The 23377-nt window shown below is 44.1% G+C and overlaps 1 protein-coding gene across 1 annotated transcript in view; it reads left to right on the top strand.

The window, feature by feature from the left end:
• Fkbp5 (FK506 binding protein 5) overlaps positions 1–23377 on the top strand; it is an 87397-nt gene that overhangs the window by 45977 nt on the left and 18043 nt on the right. Inside the window, exons 3-5 of the mRNA NM_010220.4 lie at positions 2037–2181; positions 10810–10952; positions 11707–11821. Coding sequence (NP_034350.1) covers positions 2037–2181; positions 10810–10952; positions 11707–11821 — 403 coding nt within the window. The remainder of the gene's footprint in view (positions 1–2036; positions 2182–10809; positions 10953–11706; positions 11822–23377) is intronic.

The raw sequence follows: 23377 nt of genomic DNA, 5'->3' as shown, positions 1-23377 counted from the left end.
TAGTACCTTTTGATCATGGTGGGACTGGGTATGGTTCCTAGGGTCTCACTAAGTTGCCAGGCTGGCCTTGAATTACAGTGTAACCCAGGCAGGTCTTGAACCTGCCATCCTCCTCCCTTAGTCTCCTGAGTAGTTGGGATTACAGGATTGTGTCCCCAGGATGGGCCAGGTTCTCGTCTGTGGTTCTGTTCTGAATCTCCATGCATTCCTCTTACCTTGCTCTGTGCTGTCAGTCCATTGAGATCTCTTTTTCCTGCAGCTTCTTAGCCTGGTAGCTGTAATTCCTCACCCAGAGCTCCTGGAAGCTTCTCAAGACAGTGGAGATTCTTCAGGCTGTCCGCAGCGTCTCCTACCTCATCTTTTTCAGTGTGCTGTGTTCAGAGAACAGGTCTCCCAGGTCCTCAGACCCTGTGTATTCTGTAACCAAGTACTGAGTGATTCATGAGGGAGAAGTTTATTGTGGCTCACAGTGCTGTAGTCTGAGAAGTCCAGGAACAGAGCATTCCTGCATCACCTTGCTTCTAGTAAGGACTCATTATAGAGTGAAAGCAGAAGGCAGGCAGGCAGGCAGGCAGGAAGATCTGAGAGGCACAAGGACACGTGGACAGCTTTGTACAACTTGTGCGGTGAGCCTAGTCCCTCCACAGGGAGCTCACAGAGGCAAGACCTTGATTCCACCTAACTTCCCTCCTAAAGGCCTCGTATCCCAGCACTGTCCTGGTAGCAGTTGATCCAGTGTAAGCTTTTGAGCGGACAGGTCATATTCAACCCTCACTCAGACCACAGTATCCCTCCATCGCTGCCGAGCCTGCTCAGAGCTCTTGGATAGGCAGTATGCTATAGTCTCCTTTGTCCTAGGGAGTAAGTCTAAGAACAACAACAGTTAGGTTTATTATAACTGTGTGGTTTGAAGCTCTTTAGGTTATGACACCTGTTACTGTCTAGAACCTTCAAGTCACCTCAGGGCCTTTGGTAAAGAGTCAGTATGTTTCACAGCTGTGGCCCGGAGATTTGTCAGCCTCCCTGGGTTAAGGCTTCTACTTATAAAATGTGTAATAATAATAATAATAATAAAAGTTGGTTTTACATTTTTCATATAAATTAAAACTAGATTTTTATCTTTTAGGCAAGTTAAGATTTAAGCACAAGTTTCATCTTGCTGGGAAGATAGACACACACATAAGAGGGCACTATCACGTGTTAGCTGCTGTCTTCTGCACCACTGAAATGGTCCCATTGGCACAGATGATTGACAGACCGAATTGCAACACCACACGCCTGGGTTACATTTTCTTTTCCAAGAATTGACCAACTGCATTAGTATCTTGCTCTGCCAAGAATAAAAGAAGTAGTCTGGATTTTACAGTGGATAAATGTTTTTCATTTTGAAGTTCTTTTCTTCTTTTTTTTCCCTTTTCCTTTTTCTTTACTAGAAAACAAGCTACTTGGTATCGTCTAAGTCTATATTTTACAGATTATTCAAATAATGGATGTTTAAACTGTTACATCAGAGCATACAGCAGAGCGTTTGGACCCTATCTTTAGCAAAGGAGGGAAGTAAATATGCCCCCTTGACTCTTTGCTGTTTAGGAAGTCCAGCAGTCCTTTGGCTAGTTCAGTTTGTGTACCTTTGCCTGCTCATGAGTCTGTGTTTTGAGAGATTTTAGCATCTTGGCTTTCAACCAACCAAGTGAGGTTTACTGGCTAATTCTGTTTTGCCTTGGTGGAGATAGGGTTTCACAGGATAATCTAGCTGGCCTGGAACTTACTGTGTAGACCAGGCTGTCTCCGCAGTGATCCTTTTGCCTTGCTCTGGCTTTCTATTTTGAGAGACTAAATATTGTGGTGAGCTGTAATAATAGTCATAACACAAAGGGTTAGTGAAAGGCAGTTTTCTAAGAGCAGGACAAAGAAAGCTGTGAGGAATGGCGGTGAATCTGCCCATCTGTCTGGGTGCTGGGGAGTAGTCCTTGTGGCCTTTGTATCCTTTTACAAGTACAAAGCTCTACACTTTTTTTCTTATGTTTGTCTTTCAGATTGTCAAAAGAGTGGGGACTAGTGACGAGGCCCCAATGTTTGGTGACAAAGTTTATGTCCACTACAAAGGGATGTTGTCAGATGGAAAGAAGTTTGATTCCAGTCATGACAGAAAGAAGCCATTTGCCTTTAGCCTTGGCCAAGGTAAGAGGACAATATTTTCAGGGTTTGTGTAGGTTTGATTCTGTTTTTATTTTTTATTTATTTTTTATTTTTATTTGTTTTTTAAGAGTTATTTATTTATAAATACCTAATAAAAATGAAAAAAAAAAAGAAAGTTCTAGAGATAGATGTGCAAAGAGAAGCCAGGCAACTGTTGGTCGCGACTGTGGAAATAAGAGCTAGGTTGTAGCTGACAGTAACCCATTATGAATATACTTCATATAACTGGGCATAAGACTGGATAAGATGGGAAATTTCATGTTACATATATCTTATTATTACCTTAAAAAATGGGCAGATGTAAACCTAATTCTGTCCACATATACTTGGAAAAAAAAAGATATTGTAAATAAGAGTAAAAAAAAAAAAGAGTTATTTATTTATTATATGTAAGTACACTGTAGTTGTCTTCAGACACCCCAGAAGAGGGTCTCAGATCTCATTATAGGTGGTTGTGAGCCACCATGTGGTTGCTGGGATTTGAACTCGGGACCTGCGGAAGAGCAGTCAATGCTCTTAACCACTGAGCCATGTCACCAGCCCCATGATTCTGTTTTTATATTTCACAATAAACATGGCAAACATGGTCCATGGATCCCTAGGTGTCTCTGTGGTCCTTTTGGGACCATAGTGTAACTTCTTTCTGTAGCAGTGTGAAGGTGATGCCGCTTTCACTTGCTCACGCTCACACTGGCAACCTAAAATCTGCAGAGGCACAAACTGCAGGGACCCTCGTGGGCATCAGTGACAGTCATCTCTGGAGCCCATTGTGTTGTCACTGCCTCTCCTGTTGGCTGTCATCTCAGTGCTTCCAAAGTCGCCCTCAGGAAGCCTGCTACACTTTCAGTTGGGAACTGAGCTAGCTCAGTGTTGCCGTGAACACCATTCTTCCTTGCAAAGGCAGACGATGACTGTTCAGACTTGAGAGGTATTTCCTGAAGGAGAATGAGATAAACCTGTCACTTCAAGGAAAACACCCGACAGATGTTGTTGCCGTTGCAGCTTCAGGTGGAAAACCAGTTTTAAAATATTTGTGGCTGTCCCATGCTTAACAGCTTCCTGAGCCGTAAGACTTCTCTGTGAGAGCGGTGGGTACTAATGAGTGTGACTTGACTTCTGGACAGTGAGGTTCGTCACTGTTAGAGTGTCTGCCTAACTCAGTTAGCCAGTATTTTCCCAGGGACCAGTGCAATACATACACCGTCAAGTGTGGACAAGCAGTCCATTCAGGCTAGACCAGTGCTGTAGGGGCTGTAGTGTGAGAAGCCCTTTGATGCAGATGACCTGCTGAACCTCTTTTGATAGTCATCTAGGAATTCTGTGACGCTGCCCTCCTGCCTTTTCCCAGGTCCTTGTGAGTTTGTTCTTTTCTACATCTTCAGTCAGAAGCAAGCAAATGACTTCCTCTTGGCTTATATCAAGTCAAACATTTCACTTTTGTAAAATTAAAAATGACAGCTGAGGACTGACTGGGGTGGTGTTCTGTAGTGAGAGTGCTTCCCTGGCATCCACAGAGTGAGTTTGATCCTCAGGTGCAGTTTCCGACTGTAATGCCAGCACTTGGCAGATTGGAAGCAGTGGGGTCAGAAGCACAGAGGTGTTCAGTTGACCACAGAACAGAGAAACATAAGCCAGCATAATGGCACACACCTATCTTCTCAGCAGTTGGGAGGTGTCCTAGTTAGAGTTTCTATTGCTGTGATGAAACACCATGACCCAAGGCAAGTTGGGGAAGAAAAGGTTTATTTGGCTTACACTTCCACAGCACTGTTCATCATTGAAAGAAGTCAGGACAGGAACTCCAACAGGGCAGGAAGCTGCAGGCAGAAGCTGATGCAGAGGTCAGGGAGGAGTGCTGCTTACTGGTTTGCTCATCATGGCTTGCTCAGCCAGCTTTCTTATAGAACCCAGGATCACTAGCCCAGGGATGGCAGCATCCACAATGATTCTCCCCAATTAACCACTAATTAAGAAAATGCCTACAGCTAGATTTACCGATGCATTTTCCTGTTGAGTGCTCTCCTCAAGTTGATATAAACTAACTACCACAGGAGGCAAAGGAGAGGGCCAAGTTCAAAGCTGTGTTGTATTTCACAGCAAGACCCTGTCTCAGGAAAAGAGAAAAAAAATTAGCTAGGCCATTTAGATTTTATATTAAATATTATAACAGTTGCTGCTTCATCAAAATAAAAAAAAAAAAAAGGAAGAAGTATAAATACTGTCTCGTGAGCTCTCTAGTCCCTTATAGTATATGTCTCCCAAAGGAGTATATAGAAATATTCCAAAGAGACGTTCCAGGCTAATTTTGGGATTCTAGTATGACTTCAGTGTTTTGTTTTGTTTTAAGATATAGTCTTCCCTGCCTATCTTGGAACTCACGATGTAGAGTAGGCTGGCCTCGAACTCAAAAGAGGTCTACCTACATCTCCTGAGTGCTGGGGCTAAAGATATGCAATACCACACCTGGGCTGATTTTAGTATTTTAAATAGGACTATTATGAGCCTGACTATAAAAACTTTATTGAAAAAACACATATACAATAGAGCACTGCCCCTCCTCCTGCTGTATGCCCACTGCCTTCCTGTACTGACTGAGCTCATCCCCTACACTGTAAATGACTGTTCTTACTACCAACCGCTGTGCAATGTTGGGTGAAGATAGCACACACCACTATGTACATCAGCCCAGCATAGTGCACACCTGGGTGTTATTGTTATTACAGCAAAAGATTACTGGTGGCTTTAAAGTTTTTACTGCAGTCACAGTAAAAAACGATTGTAACTTCTTGTGTCGTAACTCTCCTTACTGAGCAGTCATATAAACCTTTTGAAACAATGCTTAGCCAGTCTTTTTTTTTTTGTCTGAGGAAGTTGGGAAAGAGAAACAGAATCAGTCTAAGACCTGGTTGTTAGCGCAGAGGACTGTGTCCCAGGATAGAAACAGGATAGTTCCCCTCCTGTGCTTACGTTACTTTTGTTTGTGGTGCCATTGTCCAAATTGATTTTTTTTCTCTGAAGCACCCTTCCTTGATTGTGAAGTACTAAATGATAGAAAACTTCAATGTCCAGTTTTCCTTTTCTAAGGATGTCTCTTATCTCCCTTGCTGAAAATTACTGAGTATACACTTTTAAATATATGCTTACATTTAAACTCTGAGTATGTTTAGAGTCTGACAGCTTGAAAGTGTTTTGTTTGTACCTGAGGAGGCAGAGGTACAGAGGGTCACAGTGTCTGCTCACTTGTGCACAGTGAGTCAGCCAGGACTCACACCCCAGGTTGTGTTCCTGAAGTTTCTTCATTCCCAAGGTGTGAAACAGTCCAGTCCAGGTCTAAGAACAGCCGCAGCCTGCTCACACCAGCTGCTTTCCTTTTTGCAGTGATGCATTGCTGTTTGTAGGACTTATAGACTCAGAATGCATGTTCTTGCTTGATGATATTGTGAAGTTAACGTGTACTTTAAAAGAAGTGTCATACTTTCTCATAATACTAAGCCTAAAAGACATTTTACATCACAGTTAATACACTTATTAAAAGTACTGAAACTTGGTGATGGTGGCACACGCCTTTAATCCTCCACATAATCCACCATGAGGCCATATCACATTTTGTTTCAGTCAGGTGCTGAAGGACACTTGAGTTGCTTCACCTCTGGATCACGGTGGCTCACACTTGCTGTGAGCGTGTGTATAAACATGAGACCCTCTACACAGTTCTTTTTGATCACCATCCAGAAGTGGACTGCTGGATCATAGCTGAGTCTTGTGTTTAAATTCCTTTTTCTCTAACTTTTATTTATTTATTTATTTATTCTTATTTTATGTGCATCAGTGTTTTGCCTGCTTGGTGGTAGCTGGGGATTAAAACTGGGGTCCTGAGGGAAGCAGCCTGTGCTCTTAACTGTTGAGCCGTCTCTCCAGCTCTAATATTTCTTTTGTGTTTCTTTTGAGACAGGGTTTCTCTGTGTAGCCCTGGCTGTCCTGGAACTCACTCTGTAGACCAGGCTGGCCTTGAACTCACAGATCCTCCTGCTTCTGCCTCCCGAGTATTGGGATTAAAGGCATGCTCCATCACATGGACCATATTACTCAGTCTTAAAGGAGAGGAAAAGTCTGGCACATGCTATATCAGTGATGAGCCCCAATCCTGAACCCCAAAGACATCCTACTAAATGAAATAATCCAACCCAAAAATGAAAGCTGTGTGCCTCCACTTGTATTACATGTCTGTAGAAAAAAGTCTTTGCTGGTGGCTGAGAGGAGGAGGAGGAAATAAGGTGTGTGATCAGGTATAAAGTTTCAGACGAGTAAAACCAGAACGTTCTGGAGATAGGTCGCACAGCGTATACATGTAGTCACATCAAGTGCACACTGAAAAATGCTTAAGATGATAAACTTTGTTTAACCCCAGCGAAACATGTTTGAAGTCAGAGGAGTTACACAGTAAAAAAAACACTAGTCAGTTATTAATAAAGTAGTTTTTATTATCAAGGGAAGTATTAGCATATTTAAACTATATGTTTTTTAAAGTATTGTGTGGGTTTTTTAACCAGAAAATGTATATATCACTACAGAAGAAAGGAAAAAATATAGTCCATTGTTTTTATCCTGGGCTAGTGTACATTTTACTTACATATTTATTTGTGTGTGTTGTGCAGATGTGTGTCATGTTTGTACGCATGTGTGTGGAGTTCAGCCGTGGGAGCTGTCCATGCTGCTTTTGAGGAAGGAGTTCTCTTTGGACCTAGGACTTCCCCATTCGGCGCCACTGGCTGTCCCGAGCCTTGGGGTCCTCCTCTCTCTGCTTCCCAGTGCTGGCCTTAGCAGCACTGCTGCTGGGCCTGGCTTTAAGTGGAGCTGGGACTCTAACTCAGGGCCTTACACTTGACCGCTGAGCTGTTTGCCAACATTGCCTTTAAACTCAGATTGCCTGTGTCTTTGTAAGTACAAGAGGTATGAATATGTATTCTTTGATACTTTGTTACAAAAAGAATAGAACTAAAATGGAAACATTGTGTTTGAGGTAGTAAAATTGAGGTCCAGACCCAGATCAAATGTAGGACTCAATTTTTAAAAAATTTATTTTTGGAATATTCTGTCTGCAAGATAAAGATCCTGAAGATGAAGGCTCTTTGCAACATTGATGCTTGTGGCCCACTGGTTCTCCTTCTGGGGACTAGACCTACAGGAGTCCTGCCATAGTGTTTAACCAGCTCCAGACTAGCTTTTGCTCTAGTTTTGTTTGCAGATAGCCTGAGTGATACAACTAGTTCCCATGAGCTGAGCGATATTTCACACACTGTGCCCATGAGTGCCCTTGGCATTGGCCCTCTCCAGCCACAGACCGCCAGGAGCACACTACAGTTGAACAATCTAGGTTCAGCCCCTTCCAGAAAGGATGCATACAGTGGGCAGTACAGGGTTGGAGAATGCATGTCAGAAAGGATGTTGGGGTGCATGTCAGAAAGGATGGTGGGTACGTGTCAGGATGTTGGGGTGCATGTCAGAAAGGATGGTAGGTACGTGTCAGGATGTTGGGGTGCGTGTCAGAAAGGATGGTGGGTACGTGTCAGGATGTTGGGGTGCATGTCAGAAAGGATAGTGGGTACATGTCAGGATGGTGGGGTGTGTGGCAGAAAGAATGTTGGTAGTGTTGTGGGCTCTCGTGTGGTCTGGGAGAGTTCTGAAGAAGCAGAAGTTTGCTCTGGAGTAGAAAGGATATTGAGTAATCCTGTGCTGGAGAATGAAGACTTGTGCCTAGAGCAGAGTGAGACGATATTAATCTATGGTGAGGTGCAACAGTTGCCCAGAGCAGCCAGGAGAGGGGGCTCTTTGATATTTTGTAGGGTGTACAGTGACCTTATCTTTTATCCAAGCTTAGATGAAAATTTGAAGTGTTCTTGTTTTGTCTGAGTTTCTGATGGTTATGCAGTGACCTTGTCTGCTGTTGGTGTTTTATAAGCTTGACTGTGTGCAGTCAGAGACTGATGTGGCCTTGCTCCGAGCCCAGGCTCGCCCCAGACAACGGAGCCTGCAGCGAGTGTCAGCACCTGGCCATGGCCAAGGACTATGCTTTATTTCTCTTAGGAAGAGTCTTTAACCTAACTACCCATGTATACTTTTTCCAAGTATTTTGTTTCAGTAGACTTAGAAAACATCAAGATTAATGGTAAAAAGGAGGAGGAGCTGTCTGAGAGACTTGTAGGATACTCATACAGACTTGTTACGAGCAGTGCTGAAAGCATTCTTGAAATGCCATTGACTTAGAGGTGGATAAACAGTTAAAGTAAGTCGCCTTCAGAGCCCGTCACCAGGAGAGCCTGCATATTGATCACCTGCATTGTTCGGATCACGTTAAAGGAGTTTTTCTGTAACCAGGATTGGCCATACTCACTGACAGAGCCTTGGCCACTAACATACTATGAATTAATAAGCTGGCCATATTTTAAATTTTAAAATGAAGTATATGTTGTTTTGCATGATTCCTCGCTTTTAGTTTAAATTAATGTATCAGCCAGACCTGGTCCTATCAGTTACAGGCTTTCACTATACAAAGAACGTTAGACACACGATTGTTTTCTGGACTTTGATGGTAGCACAGGAAAGCAGCGACCTGGACTAGAGCTGGAATACTGTGGTTAATAAAGGGCACGTGTTCAGACAAAGTCAAGAAAGGGGCTTTTATAATGTAAACTATGTTGAGAAGCTACGGAGCCAAATAATGAATCATCTCAGTTCTAAGAATAGGCGTGTAAAGGTTTAAAATATAACAAACAAAAATTATGTGTATAATTTAAAGGAAATTAACCAGGAAATTGACAATTTCCTTGGTTGCAAGGATTCAGAAGTTTTCAAATGGTGTTCTCTATGTTTCAATGTTTTCTTGGTGTTGCTTTTCAGAAATTTGATCGGGGAACTGGTAAGGTGGTCCCCACCTATAATTCCAGCACTAGAGGGGGAGACAGGGGAGAGCAAAGGAGAAGGAGGTCCAGGGTTAGCCTTGGTGACAGAGGAGTTGGAGGTCAGCCTTGGAGCACATAAGATTGTCTCAATAATGACAGCAGTAACAATGCCAGGCCCTTCTGTAGCAGCACTTGTGCACTGCAGGCTCCTGGAAGGGACAAGAGAAGGGTGTACTTTTATATTACAGTATCATTTCCTACCAGTTCTTGTGACTTTCACATGCACACATACAATAAGTAAAGTAGTCCATTTTAAAAGAAGAGTCAGATAGATGGGGCTGGTAAGGTGGCTGGGTGACCTCAGCCATGACCCCTGGAGCCATGTGAAGATGGAAGGAGAAACCAACTCTACCAAGTTGTCTTCTGGTGACCTCCACATGTGCACCAGGGCACAGGCACACGTCATACACAGGTCATACATTAATCACACAGGAGTGAGACAGAGGAGCGCTGGCTCATTTTTTTTTAAAAGATTTATTTATTATTATAAATAAGTCTGTCCCCAGATGTACTAGAAGAGGGCATCAGATCTCATTACGGGTGGTTGTGAGCCACCATGTGGTTGCTGGGATTTGAACTCATGACCTTTAGAAGAACAGTCAGTGCTCTTACCCACTGAGCCATCTCACAGCCCCGGCTCATTTCTTAAGATGAGGTAGAAGATTACGAGTTGAGACTAGCTGGACTGTGTAATAAGACCTTATCTCAAAAGGCCAAAAGAGAGGGAGTTATATGTGGTGGTGAATGTGAGGGCAGCAGCTTTTCTTTATTTTACTAAATAATTTATTCTTTACTAAATACCAGACTCTTTGTGTGTATATACTGTGCCATGCATTTGGGGTGGGGGCTGTTATTATGTTGTCTGGGTCAGGAAACAGATTAAACTTGCACAGGTTTGCAAAGCAAACCTAAGGTTGGAATCTGGTACTTTGAACCCCTACAGTGCATAATCCTCCCTTTAGTAATCAAGAAAGAAAGTGAAGCTATTAAATAAAAAGGAGTTCAGAATTGAATGATAATATGCTGCCATATATTGAGGTGTTGGTTTGTATTGTTTTGTTTAGGTTTTTCAAGACAGGGTCTCACTATGTAGTCCTGGCTGTCTTGGCACTCTGTATGGACCAGGCTGGCCTTGATCTACCCACCTCTGCCTCCCAAGTGCTGGGATCAGTCCCCTAGAACTGAAGTTACAGACAGCTGTGAACTGCCAGGTGGTTGCTGGGAACTGAACCTGGGTCCTTGGGAAGAGTGGCCAGTGCTCTCCACCGCTGAGCCATGTCTCCAGCCCCTAAATGAGACATAGTTCATGCTGCACATGATAAGAGTATTACTCAAGCATGGTGCACACACCTGTCTGTCATCCAGGAGTCCTAGACCCAGACACCATCTGCCAGAATTCAGAGTTCTAGGCCACCTTGTGCTGCATTATGAGGCTGTCTTAAACTTTCAGAACAAAGACTTGTAAATATTGACACTGAACAGGTTGCCTGCTACAGGTCCATAAGAGAGCAGTAAAGCTGAGTTTCTCAAGTTGGCAAGAAAGGAAACTTCCCAAATGTTACAGTTCTTATGATTTGGCAGATCTGGGGTTTGTTTGAAGATTTTCTTTGACAGATTTGGTTTTTGTTTTTGTTTTCTTGTTTTCTCTTAGGCCAGGTTATCAAAGCCTGGGACATTGGGGTGTCTACTATGAAGAAAGGCGAGATCTGCCATTTATTATGTAAACCAGAATATGCTTATGGCTCGGCTGGCCACCTCCAAAAAATTCCATCAAATGCAACTCTCTTTTTTGAGGCAAGTATGTGTAGTGCTGTGCATGTGCGGCCATGACACGGAGCTGCGCTGGCCGCTGGCAGCCTGCTCCAGCTTATTTATTTTGGAGCTTGGCTTCTTGAATTGTTTCCCACACATCCAGGGGGTGTGCCAGTGCTTTCTTAGAAATGTGTCTGGCACAAAGTGGGCATATCCAAACAAACAAAAGTCACAGATGTGGAAGTAAAAGTTCTGGTCAGTAGAGGAAGTAAGTCATATGCATCCTGACAGGCTGGAAATGGTGGTGGGGAGTGTAAAGTTGTGAAGGTTTCCGACTGTCTCCTCATATCCATCAGGAGCTGTGAGTCGTGGTCCATTGTTTACTGCGCTGAATTAATTACACATAATTGGCCAAACTGGATCTTTATCTAACACGGTGAAAGCACTTCTCAAGTCAGTTGAAGGCCAGTTTCTTAAATCTTAAGGTGGCAAGGTCACAAGTCTGGGGTGGGAAGCGGTTGTCCTCAGAGTCAGCCAAGACTGTTTTGCGCCAGCACCTTGTCCTCCTGGCCTTTTGCCCACAAGGCAGTTGTCCTACTATTTCCTGTCTGTCTTTGCACGGCAGTCCCACAGGATGCAGTCCTAGACGGTGTCATTACACGGAGTTCCTTCCAAGAACTGCAGAGTACATCGCTCTCATGTCCCACGTTACTCTTATCTAAGCTGTATAGATAAAGATGTAGCTTAAAGTTTTATAAAAATAACTGTTAAACTGGCTTTCATCTTTGCATTCTAGATTGAGCTCCTTGATTTCAAAGGTGAGGATTTATTTGAAGATTCAGGCGTTATCCGTAGAATCAAACGGAAAGGCGAGGGATACTCAAACCCAAACGAAGGAGCAACGGTAAAAGGTGAGTAGTGAGTACTGCCGGGAGCCAGCCTTCCCTGAGGAAGGAGACATGCTTCTAAGAGAAAAAGTCATTAAACTGTCTATAAGAAGAAGAAAATCTATCTAAAACAACTAGAATGATTTTCTTGATTTTAGCATGTATATAATATTTAGACCAATATTTTATTACACAAGTCTAGTTTGGGTTTAGTTATTTTCTTCTTGCAGTGTTATAGGTAACATGTCATTCAGGATTGGTTCTAAACAAAGAAGCTCTCAACCAGGAACAGGAAATTGGGATCTAAGGCTGGCTCTGCACCTCTGGGCCTCTCCTGCGCCCTCACTTCTTCCAAGACTGAGGCTGTGCTGGGCTTCTTGGTCTCAAAGGCTCTGCGAGCCCCAAAAACCCACATTGGGAGTCGTGCTTATGAAAGTCGAAAAGGCTAGAGACAGCTGTGACACAGCCACTTAAAAGCTTACTCATAACATGTTTTCATCGTTTATTATGAAAAATTCAAATCTATACACCAGGGTTTTTCCTGTGCTGTGGGAACTCCTCCAGAGTCAGTGATTCATAACAACTTGTTTTGTTTTGATTTAGTTTTTGAGACAGGGCATTTGTTGAGACCAGGAAGTTAATAGGGCCATCCCCTGTCCCACTCTCGTTACCATACTAACTTCTTTTCTAGTCTGGATACAAATTCAAAACCTGGAGCTGCATTTAGCCCTCATGGCTTTATTCTATTCCAATGAATTAGTCTTCCATCTTTGTTTCCTGTGACTTTGACACTTTTTTGTTTTTGTTTGTTTGTTTGTTTGTTTTTCGAGACAGGGTTTCTCTGTGTAGCCCTGGCTGTCCTGTAGACCAGGCTGGCCTCAAACTCAGAAATCTGCTGCCTCTGCCTCCCGAGTGCTGGGATTAAAGGCGTGTGCCACCATCGCCCAGCAACTTTGACATTTTTGAAGACAACTTTCCATTTGCTAGAGAATCCCATAGTTGTTGTCTTATGCCCACAGGGACTAGATTGAGCTATTAGAAAATGCCCTGTGCGTGGCGCTATGCCCTCTTTAGCTCATCATTATCATCATCACCACCATCATCACCATCCCTGTCAAGAGGCATGTGGTGACTTGGCACTGGTGACTGAGGGCTAGGGTAGAGCCTCCCATGCTTCTCTTTTGTCAAGTTATTCTTTGTTGTGAGTGCTGAGTGCTTCAGAAACGGAATGCTGGGAAGCCCCCAGCCTCTCCACAGCGTCCACAATGCACTGCGTCCACAATGCACTAGTGAGGTCTCTGGACAGCAGTTATCACTGTGCTGTGTGATTGGTGGTAACTTTCTCATTTTACATTCATTAGTTGGAATTCTACTGCAAGGAAGATCTGTCTCTCTTCCCTGTGTTGATTCAGCCTTTTACTTTGTCACCAAGCACCTAGGGGTATTGTCCCCCTCCCATAGGATGCTTTCCCTTGCTGCTCAGATTGCCCCAGTGTTGACTGGTGGGAACACCTTCCTTCCTGGGGTTCACCACATTGCTGCCTGTGCTTTGTTGTTGTTGTTGAGAACATCCTTAACTGTTTTTGCTTTGTCTTCCTCACTTTATGGTGCTGTGAGATGTTCTGAGATCATGCAGTTTCCAACGAGCTCTGTTCCCTTCCACTGGAAAATAGCATCTAGAAACAGTGCCGCATGCTCATGTGTGTGTGTGTGGCGGGACTTCATGTTCCTAGAGCATCTTAGCAGACAGCTCGGTAGGACACTTCCAAAGTATAGACAAGCCTCTGCATCTGCATGGATCTCTGTGTCAGACACATTTGTATTTAAAGATTTATTTATTATTATATGTGAGTACACTGTAGCTGTCTTCAGACACTTTTTTCTTCTCTCTTTGGCCCGAAGATTGATTGATTGATTGATTGATTGATTGATTATGTAAGTACACTGTAGCTGTCAGACACACTAGAAGAGGGCGTCAGATCTCATTACAGGTGGTTGTAAGCCACCATGTGGTTGCTGGGATTTGAACTCAGAACCTTCAGAAGAGCATTCAGTGCTCTTAACCGCTGAGCCATCTCTCCAGCCCCACATTTGTATTTAAAACATGAGTACTAGGCATAGCAGGTAAGAGCACTGCTTGCTTTCTCAGAGAACATAGGTTCAGTTCTCAGTGTGTACATGGCAGCCCACAATTGTCTATAATTCCACTCCCAGGGAATCTCAAGCCTTGTTCTAGCCCCTGAGGGCAACAGGCACACATGTGGTCCACAAACATACACGCAAGCAAATGACCCATGCACGTAACAACTTCTTAAAAGCTGTGAGTACACACGGTGCCGTACAGCACCACACGTTTGTTCTCCTCCCCTCATCCAGAACTTCTCTTTCCCATACAGCCACAGTGTGTTTACGTCTGCAGTCCTAGACTGCATCAGGCCACACATTCTGGTAAACACCTAAGAGTGTCTGGGTACAGTGGATGGTAAGACATGGGGTACATAGGGACTTTGGAGGTCTTAGTCTCAACTATTGAATCTTGCAATTACTGCCTAATTTACATCTTCAGACAACTTTAACACCCTTGAGCATCAAGTTTTCTTGTGTGTAAATGGGGCTGATTTTTCCTGTTTGAGTTGTGATAGTTGTGGCACAGGCAGGGGAACCTCTTATACAATGGGCTTTCCCTTCTAACCCTCTCTGCTGTGTTTACATAACTTGTTTTGCTTCCTTTACCTGGATCTATGGAAGGAGTTCTTGACTCTTCATTTCCTACACCTAATCCTTGGTTAATTTGTCTCTAGTGACAGTCTTCATTTTGATTTTATATCATCTTAATAGTGGTAGGCTTTGTTCTGAGTGAGTGGGCTACATGGAAGGCCTGCTACATCATGGTCTTCTGTGCTGCTTTTATATTTGTGAAAATCATTTTTTTCTCAAAACAGTGTGCTATTTACTCTTATCAGAATTCTCACTCTTACAAATCAGCCATGGGTTCTCCCGTGCTTTTTCTTGCCAGATAAAATGACTGTCTTGTCGTTTGTATTTCAGTGTTGTCCTTTTTCCATCAGATAGAGAACCAGTGTGTGCTGAGGGTTAGGGGGATTGACTATGATGACTGACACCTTAGTCGTCACACTTGAGCTTAGGTGCTAGCCCTGGCTGCATTGCAGTGCGAAAGTTTTGCTGTCATGGGCAGTCGTATTACACTGAAGTAGGGCTCTGAGTAGCCCCCATCCGTCTGGTACAAACTTGCATTTTGGGTTTCAGCTTGTTAGTGTTGGTGATGGGAACTGACTGTGGGAGCGCAGGCTTGTGGGCTCCTTTACCCCAGGCTTTCTGCTCCATTTGACTGTAGCTGCAGTGTGTGGTGCAGCTCCAACTGTAATCTCCAGGTTCCTATTCTGGGAATTTTTCTTCCCTCTCACCTCCTAACCCGATACAGTGGTATAGGTGGAGAAGGGAGAGATTTACTCTGTAAAAAGAGAAGGTCGTGGTGGTCCACACCTTAGAACCTAGCACTCTGGAGGCAGTGGTAGGAGGACCTCTGTGAGTTCAAGGCCAGCCTGGTCTACTATCGAGTTCCAGGGTAGCTCGAGCTACATAGTGAGACCCTGTCTCAAAAAATAAAAAGAAGAGAGAGACAGAGAGAGATGGATTAGAATTGTGAACTTATGAAATATATAAAGTAGACCGGCTCGGACTGACGGAAACTGGATTCTATAAATCCAACCCAAAGCAGGTGTTGAGAAGACCTCTGTAGAGGTACATACCGTTCTTCCCAACCAGCTCTGGCAGAACTCCAAGCTCACAGTCAGCTGGTGCAAGGGAGCCACAGCAGGCTCTGGGGCAATCATCAGACCTGCTATAAAGCAATATGGGGCAGCCAGCCGCACCAGGAAGCCTCTGCTGCAAGAAATCTCAGTCTTGGCTAGTGGGGACGATCTCAGTGCCCAAGCCTCCAACCCATTAAATATATCTCAGGGGAGAAACTGGCAGAGGCAAATAGTTTTTAAACTCCCCAGTGACTCTAGTGTGCAGCCAAGGTCTGAAAATGGACTGCCTGAGGGTCTATCTCACTGTGATCTCTGCTCAAAAGCTAAAGCCTAGTTCTAGAGTGCAGCAGGGAGCCTCAGAGGCTGCAGGGGTCAGAGGTAGACTGCAGAGCAGAGGAGTGTGCAGTGTCTTGGAAATTCTTAATTATGTACTGGGCGTGGCAGAACCCCACAATAGTAATGTTGTGAAGGGTTCTTTCTCTAAAAGGAATCTTTTCCATACATCAACAGTAAGGCAGGGCATCCCCAACCTTTTATATATAGCTGCCTAATAATACATAAGGAATCTGCACCTATATCCTTCACAATCACCCTGTTGGGAATGGACTGTCATGTGGCCTGCTTAGATATCAGTGACAGGTAGCTGCAGTCATTTGAACATCTTTAGGTGTATGTGTGCAGATGGTGAGCATTGGTCAGCAAGTATGAGACGGTGTAAGGGAGATGAACAGAAAACTCAGAAGTCGTTTAAGAGACAATTCAGAACTAACAAAACCAAAAACCCATCCACACTTCTGAAAATGGGGAGGATAAGGAAGTCTGGAAATTGATGTTCAGTAACATTGACCTCCAGAGTTAGAGGAGAGGCGTGCGCGGGCAGGTCCTCTAGTCCAGACTGGTGATCTGAGCAGTGGGCAAGGGAGCAAGGCAAGAAGTGGGGGTGGGGAAGAGTAAGGAAGGAGGAAAATAAGGGTTCATCTCATCAGTCACAGACAGAAAGTGTGTTAAGACTTAGAAAGGGCAGGTGACAGTGACAAGCAGGAAGAAGTAGCTTTTCATTCAGTTATACTCTTGATGAAATTGCTAAATTCTTACAAGATATAGTAGAATTTGCTAGAAAAATATCCGGGCCAGCAAAAGAACACTTGAGGGCTGGAGCCCAATGCCTGACACCATGTTGGGTGACACACAATACAACTCCAGTTGCAGGACATCTGATGCCCTCTTAGGCCCCTAAGGCATCTGTACATGTGTGCATATACACATACACTGACTGCACACACCATCTTTGTTTAAAGCTGACTTAGGGTGGTGTGGTAGAACAGGGGAGAGAGGCCCTTAGAGTTCATTGGCCATCCAGTCTAGTCAAATCAATAAATTTTAGGTCCTGTGACAGACCCTGTTTTTAAAATACTAAGGTAGAGCCTAGCATAGTGGCATCCGTCTTTAATGCCAGCACTTGGGAGGCAGAGGCAGGTGGAGCTCTGTGAGTTTGAGGCCAGCCTGAGCTACACAGAGAAACCCTGTCTCAAACAAAAGGTGGAGAACCACTGAGGAAAATACCCAGCATCAACCACTGGCCTTCACATGACATGCATGCATGGATGAATGACAGCTGCCAAAGGCACCAGGACTCAGAATGTCGACATGGTCAGGCTATTTATTCCTTGTACTTGAAGTAAGAAAAACATATCTAAAATTAAAAGTAGAGTAGAGGCTTCATGTATGTTCATGCTAATGTCTGAGTGAGCTGTGTGTTGTTCACATGCCTTTCAAACATTGAGTGATGGCTAGCAAATGACCACAGGAAGAAAGCACAGGGTTTTCTTTGCTTTTTATCTTAGGTTTTGTTTTGTTTTAAGACAAGGTTCCTCTGTATAGCCCTGGCCATCCTGGAACTCACTCTGTAAACCAGCTGTCCTCAAACTCACAGAGATGCCTCCGCCTCTGCCTCCACCTCCACCTCCTGAACACTGGGATTAAAGGTGTGTGACACCACTGCCCAGCAAAATCACAGGTTTTTAAAACTATTTCATTGTGTCTCAGAAAATAGCAGTATATTCTTTTCAGGTGTTTTAGAGGTAGATAGCTCCTTTTTCTAGAAAGTATCTCCAGGTCTTCAAGTGGAGTGAATCATAATAGAAAAAAAAAAAAAAAGAAAGCAAAACAAAACAAACAAAAATCCAAGCCACTAATGAAGTGTTCATTTTAGGATTTCGTACAGGATAAAAGCTCTGGGGCAGTGCTGCATTGACAGCCTCCTGGAGCTTGTTAAAATCAGAGTACTGGACAGACAAAACAAAAGCCAGTGTGGTGGTAGTGCACACATTTCGGCCCAGCGCTCGGAAGCAGAGGCTGCTGGATCACAAATTTGAGGCTAACCTGGTTTACAGAGGGCGTTCCAGGACAGCAAGGACTATACAGAGAAACCCTGTCTCAAAAAACCAAAAATAAGTAAATAAATAAGGATGTTGACTGATAGATTCAGAAAGGAAAAATCCTATAAATTGGTGTAAATTGCCACTGTTTTCTCTGCTTTCAGATTAGTCATTAAGTAAATACTTATATAGGGGTCCTGAGCTGTGTGCTAAGTGTTGTGGCATACAAAGGCAGTGTGGAGCTCTGGGCTGGCCTGCTGGGACTCTTCCTTGTACTTGACAACTGTGTGGGACAAAAGTGCATTCTTACAGGGATCCTAAAGTGTTCATTGGAGGGCACCTCCCTACTAATGTGAGGAATAACCCTGTATGTTGTTCCCTGAGTTCATCTCCACACCCACACGTAATGCACTGCTTGCCTATGAACAGATGAATGAATGAAATGCCAGCTCTGTTCAAATGCTTTAATGTAGCGCCTGTCTTCTTTTTTCTCTTTTACAATTAAAAAAAAAAATCAGTTGTATGCTTATGCATGCTTTACCTGCGTGTATGTCTGTGTACCATATGTATGACTGGTGCCTGAGGAGGGCAGAAGAGGGCATCCTATCCTCTGGAACTGGAGTGATAGGTAGTTGTGAGCCACTTGTGGCTGCTAGGAACTGAACCCAGGCCCTCTCTACAAGAGCAACAAGTGCTAACAGCCAAGCCATCTGTCCAGCCCCTTTGTTTTCTTCAGAGACAAGGTCTCCTGTCACTAAGGCTGGCCTTGAAATACTGGTCCTCTTGCCTCTCTCTGCCTCTTGAGTTGAGTGATAATCCCCCAAAGTGCCCGTGCCACTATGCCCACTCTAAACTCTTAGTTATTTACTTTGTGTGGGTCTGGGACTCATACCTCGTGCTTCAAGAGTGCGGAGTAAGCACTCTACTCTGAGTCCTATCACCAAGCTCCTCAGTACTTAAAACTCCCTGTTGTTGTTGCTGCTATGTGTGTTTGCTTGAGAACAGGTCTCACCAGGTAGCTCTCAACCTCCCAGCTCTTTATGAAGCCCTAGCTGCTCTCAAACAGGCTGGGATCCTCTTGCCTCTGCTTGCCAGACGCCACTACACTTAGCTTTGGAATGCTTCGCTTCTGCTAGCAGTTTCAGGCTAGCCAGGATCATCTCACCAACGGAGGAGAGACCACAGACAGAGTTGTTAGGCGGCAGAATGACACTGGCTAATGTTGAGGTGTGCTCAAGTCCTCTGCTGTTGTAAAAGGAAGAGCAGTTAAGATCATAAAAGCCATTCCAGTAGTCAGGACCCGCGCCTGCCCTGGGCTAGGGTCTGGCTCGCAGTGCACCCTTCCCCTGAGTTAGAGCAGGAAGGGAGGCTGTGTGGGGGGAGTCTGAGCACCATGCCTGACAGGAATGATGTCCTTGTGGTCAGTGGTTAATGTACCTCGCTGCTTTACAAGAGTCCCGGCTTGCCTTCTTGGGGCATAATAACATCCACTCTCCTGGGAACCCTTGCCCAGTGTCATTGACTGGTCCCACCCTGGGTTCTGCTAGCCAGATGACCAGTCTTTCCTAGTAGTGATGCCATTACAACACTGCCGTTCAGAGCCCATCACCCAGTCTTTGGGGACGAGTGCAGAGCTATCAGACACCAGCTACTATAATTAGAAAAGGGAAAGCAGGCGCTCACCGAGCTCACATCTTAGGCTGGGGCATTTACAGCACTTTTTTTAAAAAGTTGCAGCCTCTTCCTCAGTTTTGCTTCCTGAAATACAAGCTGTACAGTTTTGGGGTTCTCACATTTCAGTTTTTGTTACTGCTGTATGCTCCCCACCCCCATTTTAATCGGAGAACAAATTGCTGTCAGCACATCGAGTTCATGTGCCAGCCACATTCAGAACAGGGTGTTCTGTGCTCTTCAAAACAAAATTGCTCTAGGGCAGTAAGAGAACAATAAGTCAGAGCTCAGTTTAAGTGATGTCTGCAGTGACCAGACTCACTTGATGTGCTTACACTCTGGATTGCACAGCTGAACTTGGCTAGTTTGGTTTGCTTTGACTTTGTGGGGTTTGTTGGAGTACCCCCCTTACAGGTTACATAGACTTTTAAGTCAAGAGAAAATATTGCCAGTTTTAAACTTGTTTGTTTCTCTTTACCAAAAAAAAAAAAAAAAAAATCCCTAAGAAAAGCCTCCTGTGTGCACTTGTGTTCACTTGGAGACCATTGTAGATCATTTGCTTCCTGTAAATCATGCTGGATGAGATTAGCAGCAGACCTCCTGAGCCCTAGAGGCTGAGCTCCCGAGTGAGTCATGGTGGCTTGTATTAAATATTTATGAAATGAGTATTTGTGCTATGGAATACAAAGTCAAAAGCACCCACAGGTCTTCCAGAGTCAGAGCAGGGGAAGTGGGATTACTAGGAACCGGGCGCCTCTGCATGGATCCGCTCAGAGCAAGTCCTTACTGTGCAGAGGCCTGCCAGGGCCCTGGTGCTGCGAGCTCTCGTCAGCAACCTTGCAGGACTTGTCACACCAGTGTTCAGAAGCCAAACAATCCAGCCTGTGGTGACCTTTCTCCATGTACATGGAGACAATCATGGGCTGTGTTTACCAGCTCTGACCCTTCATTTTTCCTGACTTAACATTCCATCATGTCCTGAAGTGATTGGTGCATGCATGTATGTGTGAGGAATCGGGAATGTCACCTAAGATCTCTAATTTGTATTATTATGTATGTAAGTGTGCACGTAGAGTGAGAAGAAATGATTCCCCTCTTCTACCACTGACGCCCAGGTAATAAGATTGGGACATCAGGTGCAGGCAACCTTGGGCTAGCTGCTGATTTTCCAGACACAATTGGACAACTTAAAAAATCCACGTAACTCCATGTTCTAGGGCTCTGATGCCCTCTTCTGACCTCTGTGGGCACCTGTACATGCATAGCATATAGTCAAACACACACGTATGTAAATTAATAAAACCTTTTTTTTTCCTTTTTAGATTTTTATGTGTATATCTTTTTTTGTCTGAATGTATCCATGCAGTGCCCATGGAAGCCAGAAGAGGGCATTAGACCCCAGGAGCTGGAGGCACAGACAGTTATTACAGTTACTGGCTTCCATACAGATGCTAGGAATGGAACCCCAGCTCTGTGGCACAAGCAGCAGGTTCTCTTCCCCACTGTCTCCAGCCCCAGCAATTGCCTTCCTGCTCTGCCTTTGTCACATCCTGACTTTCTGGTTACTTTTTGCTTTCTTCTGACATTCATTCATCTTTCCTGCACACAGCGATGCTTAGCACACGGAAAGAGAATGTCTGAAATTTTTTACAGACTCTGGGAATCTCACTTAGGTCTTTGGTTTTGTTTTGTTTTTTTAAGATTTATTTATTATATGCAGCTGTTTTCAGACACACCAGAAGAGGGTATGGGATCCCATTACAGATGGTTGTGAACCACCCTGTGGTTGCTGGGAATTGAACTCAGGACCTCTGGAAGAGCAGTCAGTCAGTCTGCTGAGCCCTCTCTCCAGCCCCCTGTTGTGGATAGCCCTGGGGCTAATTATATTTGTTAATTCTGTTCTCCTGTGAGTAGTTTAGAACAAGGAATGAGTCAGCACTCAGGTGATTTCCTGTAAACCTGCTTCCCACCTTAATTTGTAAAATAAAGGAGAGCTGATGATTGGGCAGATAAAGGGAAGGTGGAGAGGAAGGTGAGAAGAGAAGAAGGAGAAAATGGGAGAGAGAGAGGATGCAGAGGAGGAGAAAGAAGAAAAGCGGAGTAGAAGCACATGGTCTGGAGAAACCGCAAGTTCTTTTTTTTTTTCCACTTTTTATTAGGTATTTAGCTCATTTACGTTTCCAATGCTATACCAAAAGTCCCCCATACGCACCCACCCGAAACCGCAAGTTCTAAGGGATCTCTTAGATGGAGAAGATGGCAGTGTAGCGGTAGATCTGCCCAAACTAGGCACACATCATGTATTCATATTAATTGAGTTGTGTTTTCATTGCCGGAGCATATTTGGGTTAGAGAAATTTACCGCAACAGCCCCCCTCCCCACACACTTAAGATTTTTAATTACACTTTTATATATTATGTAGATAAGCTTGTACATAGAGGTAAGACATTCCACTCTGCAAATCAGGAAACTGATTGGGGATCCTTTGCAGAAGTCTGGATTTCCTGTTTTGAAAACACATTCAGATTTGATCAACCAAAAGCCACAACAAATGTAGTTATAATTTCCTCCGTGCTGAAGGCACTCCATTGTAGGGAGGAAGGTGATGGTGTGACAGTAGACCTCAGTTCTCTTCCCTCGAAAGTCTGTTCAGTTGGCAGTGCCCAGACTGATAAATCTCAGTACCAAAGAGCTGCTTCCGTGGCTCGGCAGGAGTTCCTGCACTCACGGACAGCACCATCCATTAGTCTAAATTCAGTTATCTGGACAAATTTAAAAACAGTAGTTACATGAACTTATAGTTTTGTTTGATTGGTTCTTCCATGTATATTTATTTATTGTGGTTGTTGGGACGGAGCTCAGGCTCTGTACCTGTTAGGCAGGTCCCTAGCACCAAGCTACACTTCTTTCCCTGCCTCTCCCTTTACCTCTCATCCTTAGGTAGGCTATGGCTGTCTGAAGACCTGGGCCTACAGGCCCAAGTCAGGCTCAGCTTAGACACCTAACCTAAGAACCAGGAGACACCACCTCTTCTCCACAGAGAACCCCATAAGCCTCAGGGTGTGCCCAAGCCTCTGATGCTCACACTTTACAATATGGTTAATTCTTTGTTTAAACTAGAAGATGCTGTTGACTGCATCTGCTGCCACCCAGCTGGGTGCCTCTGTGCTGTATGCAGCCTGCCTTGGTTTTGTTTTTTGTTTTTCCTGTTGTATGTGCACTAAAAGTGGGGGGGGGGGGCTGTAAGTTAGCTGTTTTATCTAGAACATTCCAAAAGTTAATATAATATATAGAAGTCATCATATAAATGAGTATGGCTATAAAACAAGAGACAGTAGGCGACATCTGAGAGCTAGGCTGCTGTAGCCTTTGTCTTGTAGGAACTGACTTAGGATTTGACTTGACAGCAGTAAGAGCAGCCAAGATGGTGTCTTTCCTAGCTTTAGTGCGACTCTGAGGTCCTGATGTATAGCTTACGGCTGTTTATCTTCCAAATTTTCTCTCATTTCTCAGGCCTAGACTAATGGTGATCCGCTCAGATGATTAATTAATTAATGTGGAATTAGCTTTGAAGCTAGTTTCCAGGACGAAACAGTCATAGACTTTGAGGGCTTTTAACAGACTGTTGAGATCAGATAGTAAAAGTAGAGTAAGTTGTAATTGGATTGCTTGGAAGATGATAGTATGGAACTAATGTTTAAGAGAGGGTGGTTTCTCAAGACTAAGGCAAATTACTGGCCCAAAATAAGTTAAGCGG

This window comes from Mus musculus, chromosome 17 (assembly GCF_000001635.26).
Source record: "Mus musculus strain C57BL/6J chromosome 17, GRCm38.p6 C57BL/6J".
In the NCBI taxonomy this organism is placed as follows: Eukaryota; Metazoa; Chordata; class Mammalia; order Rodentia; family Muridae; genus Mus; species Mus musculus.
The sequence above is the reverse complement of the archived record's forward strand: the minus strand, read 5'-3'. Positions and strand labels throughout refer to the sequence as shown.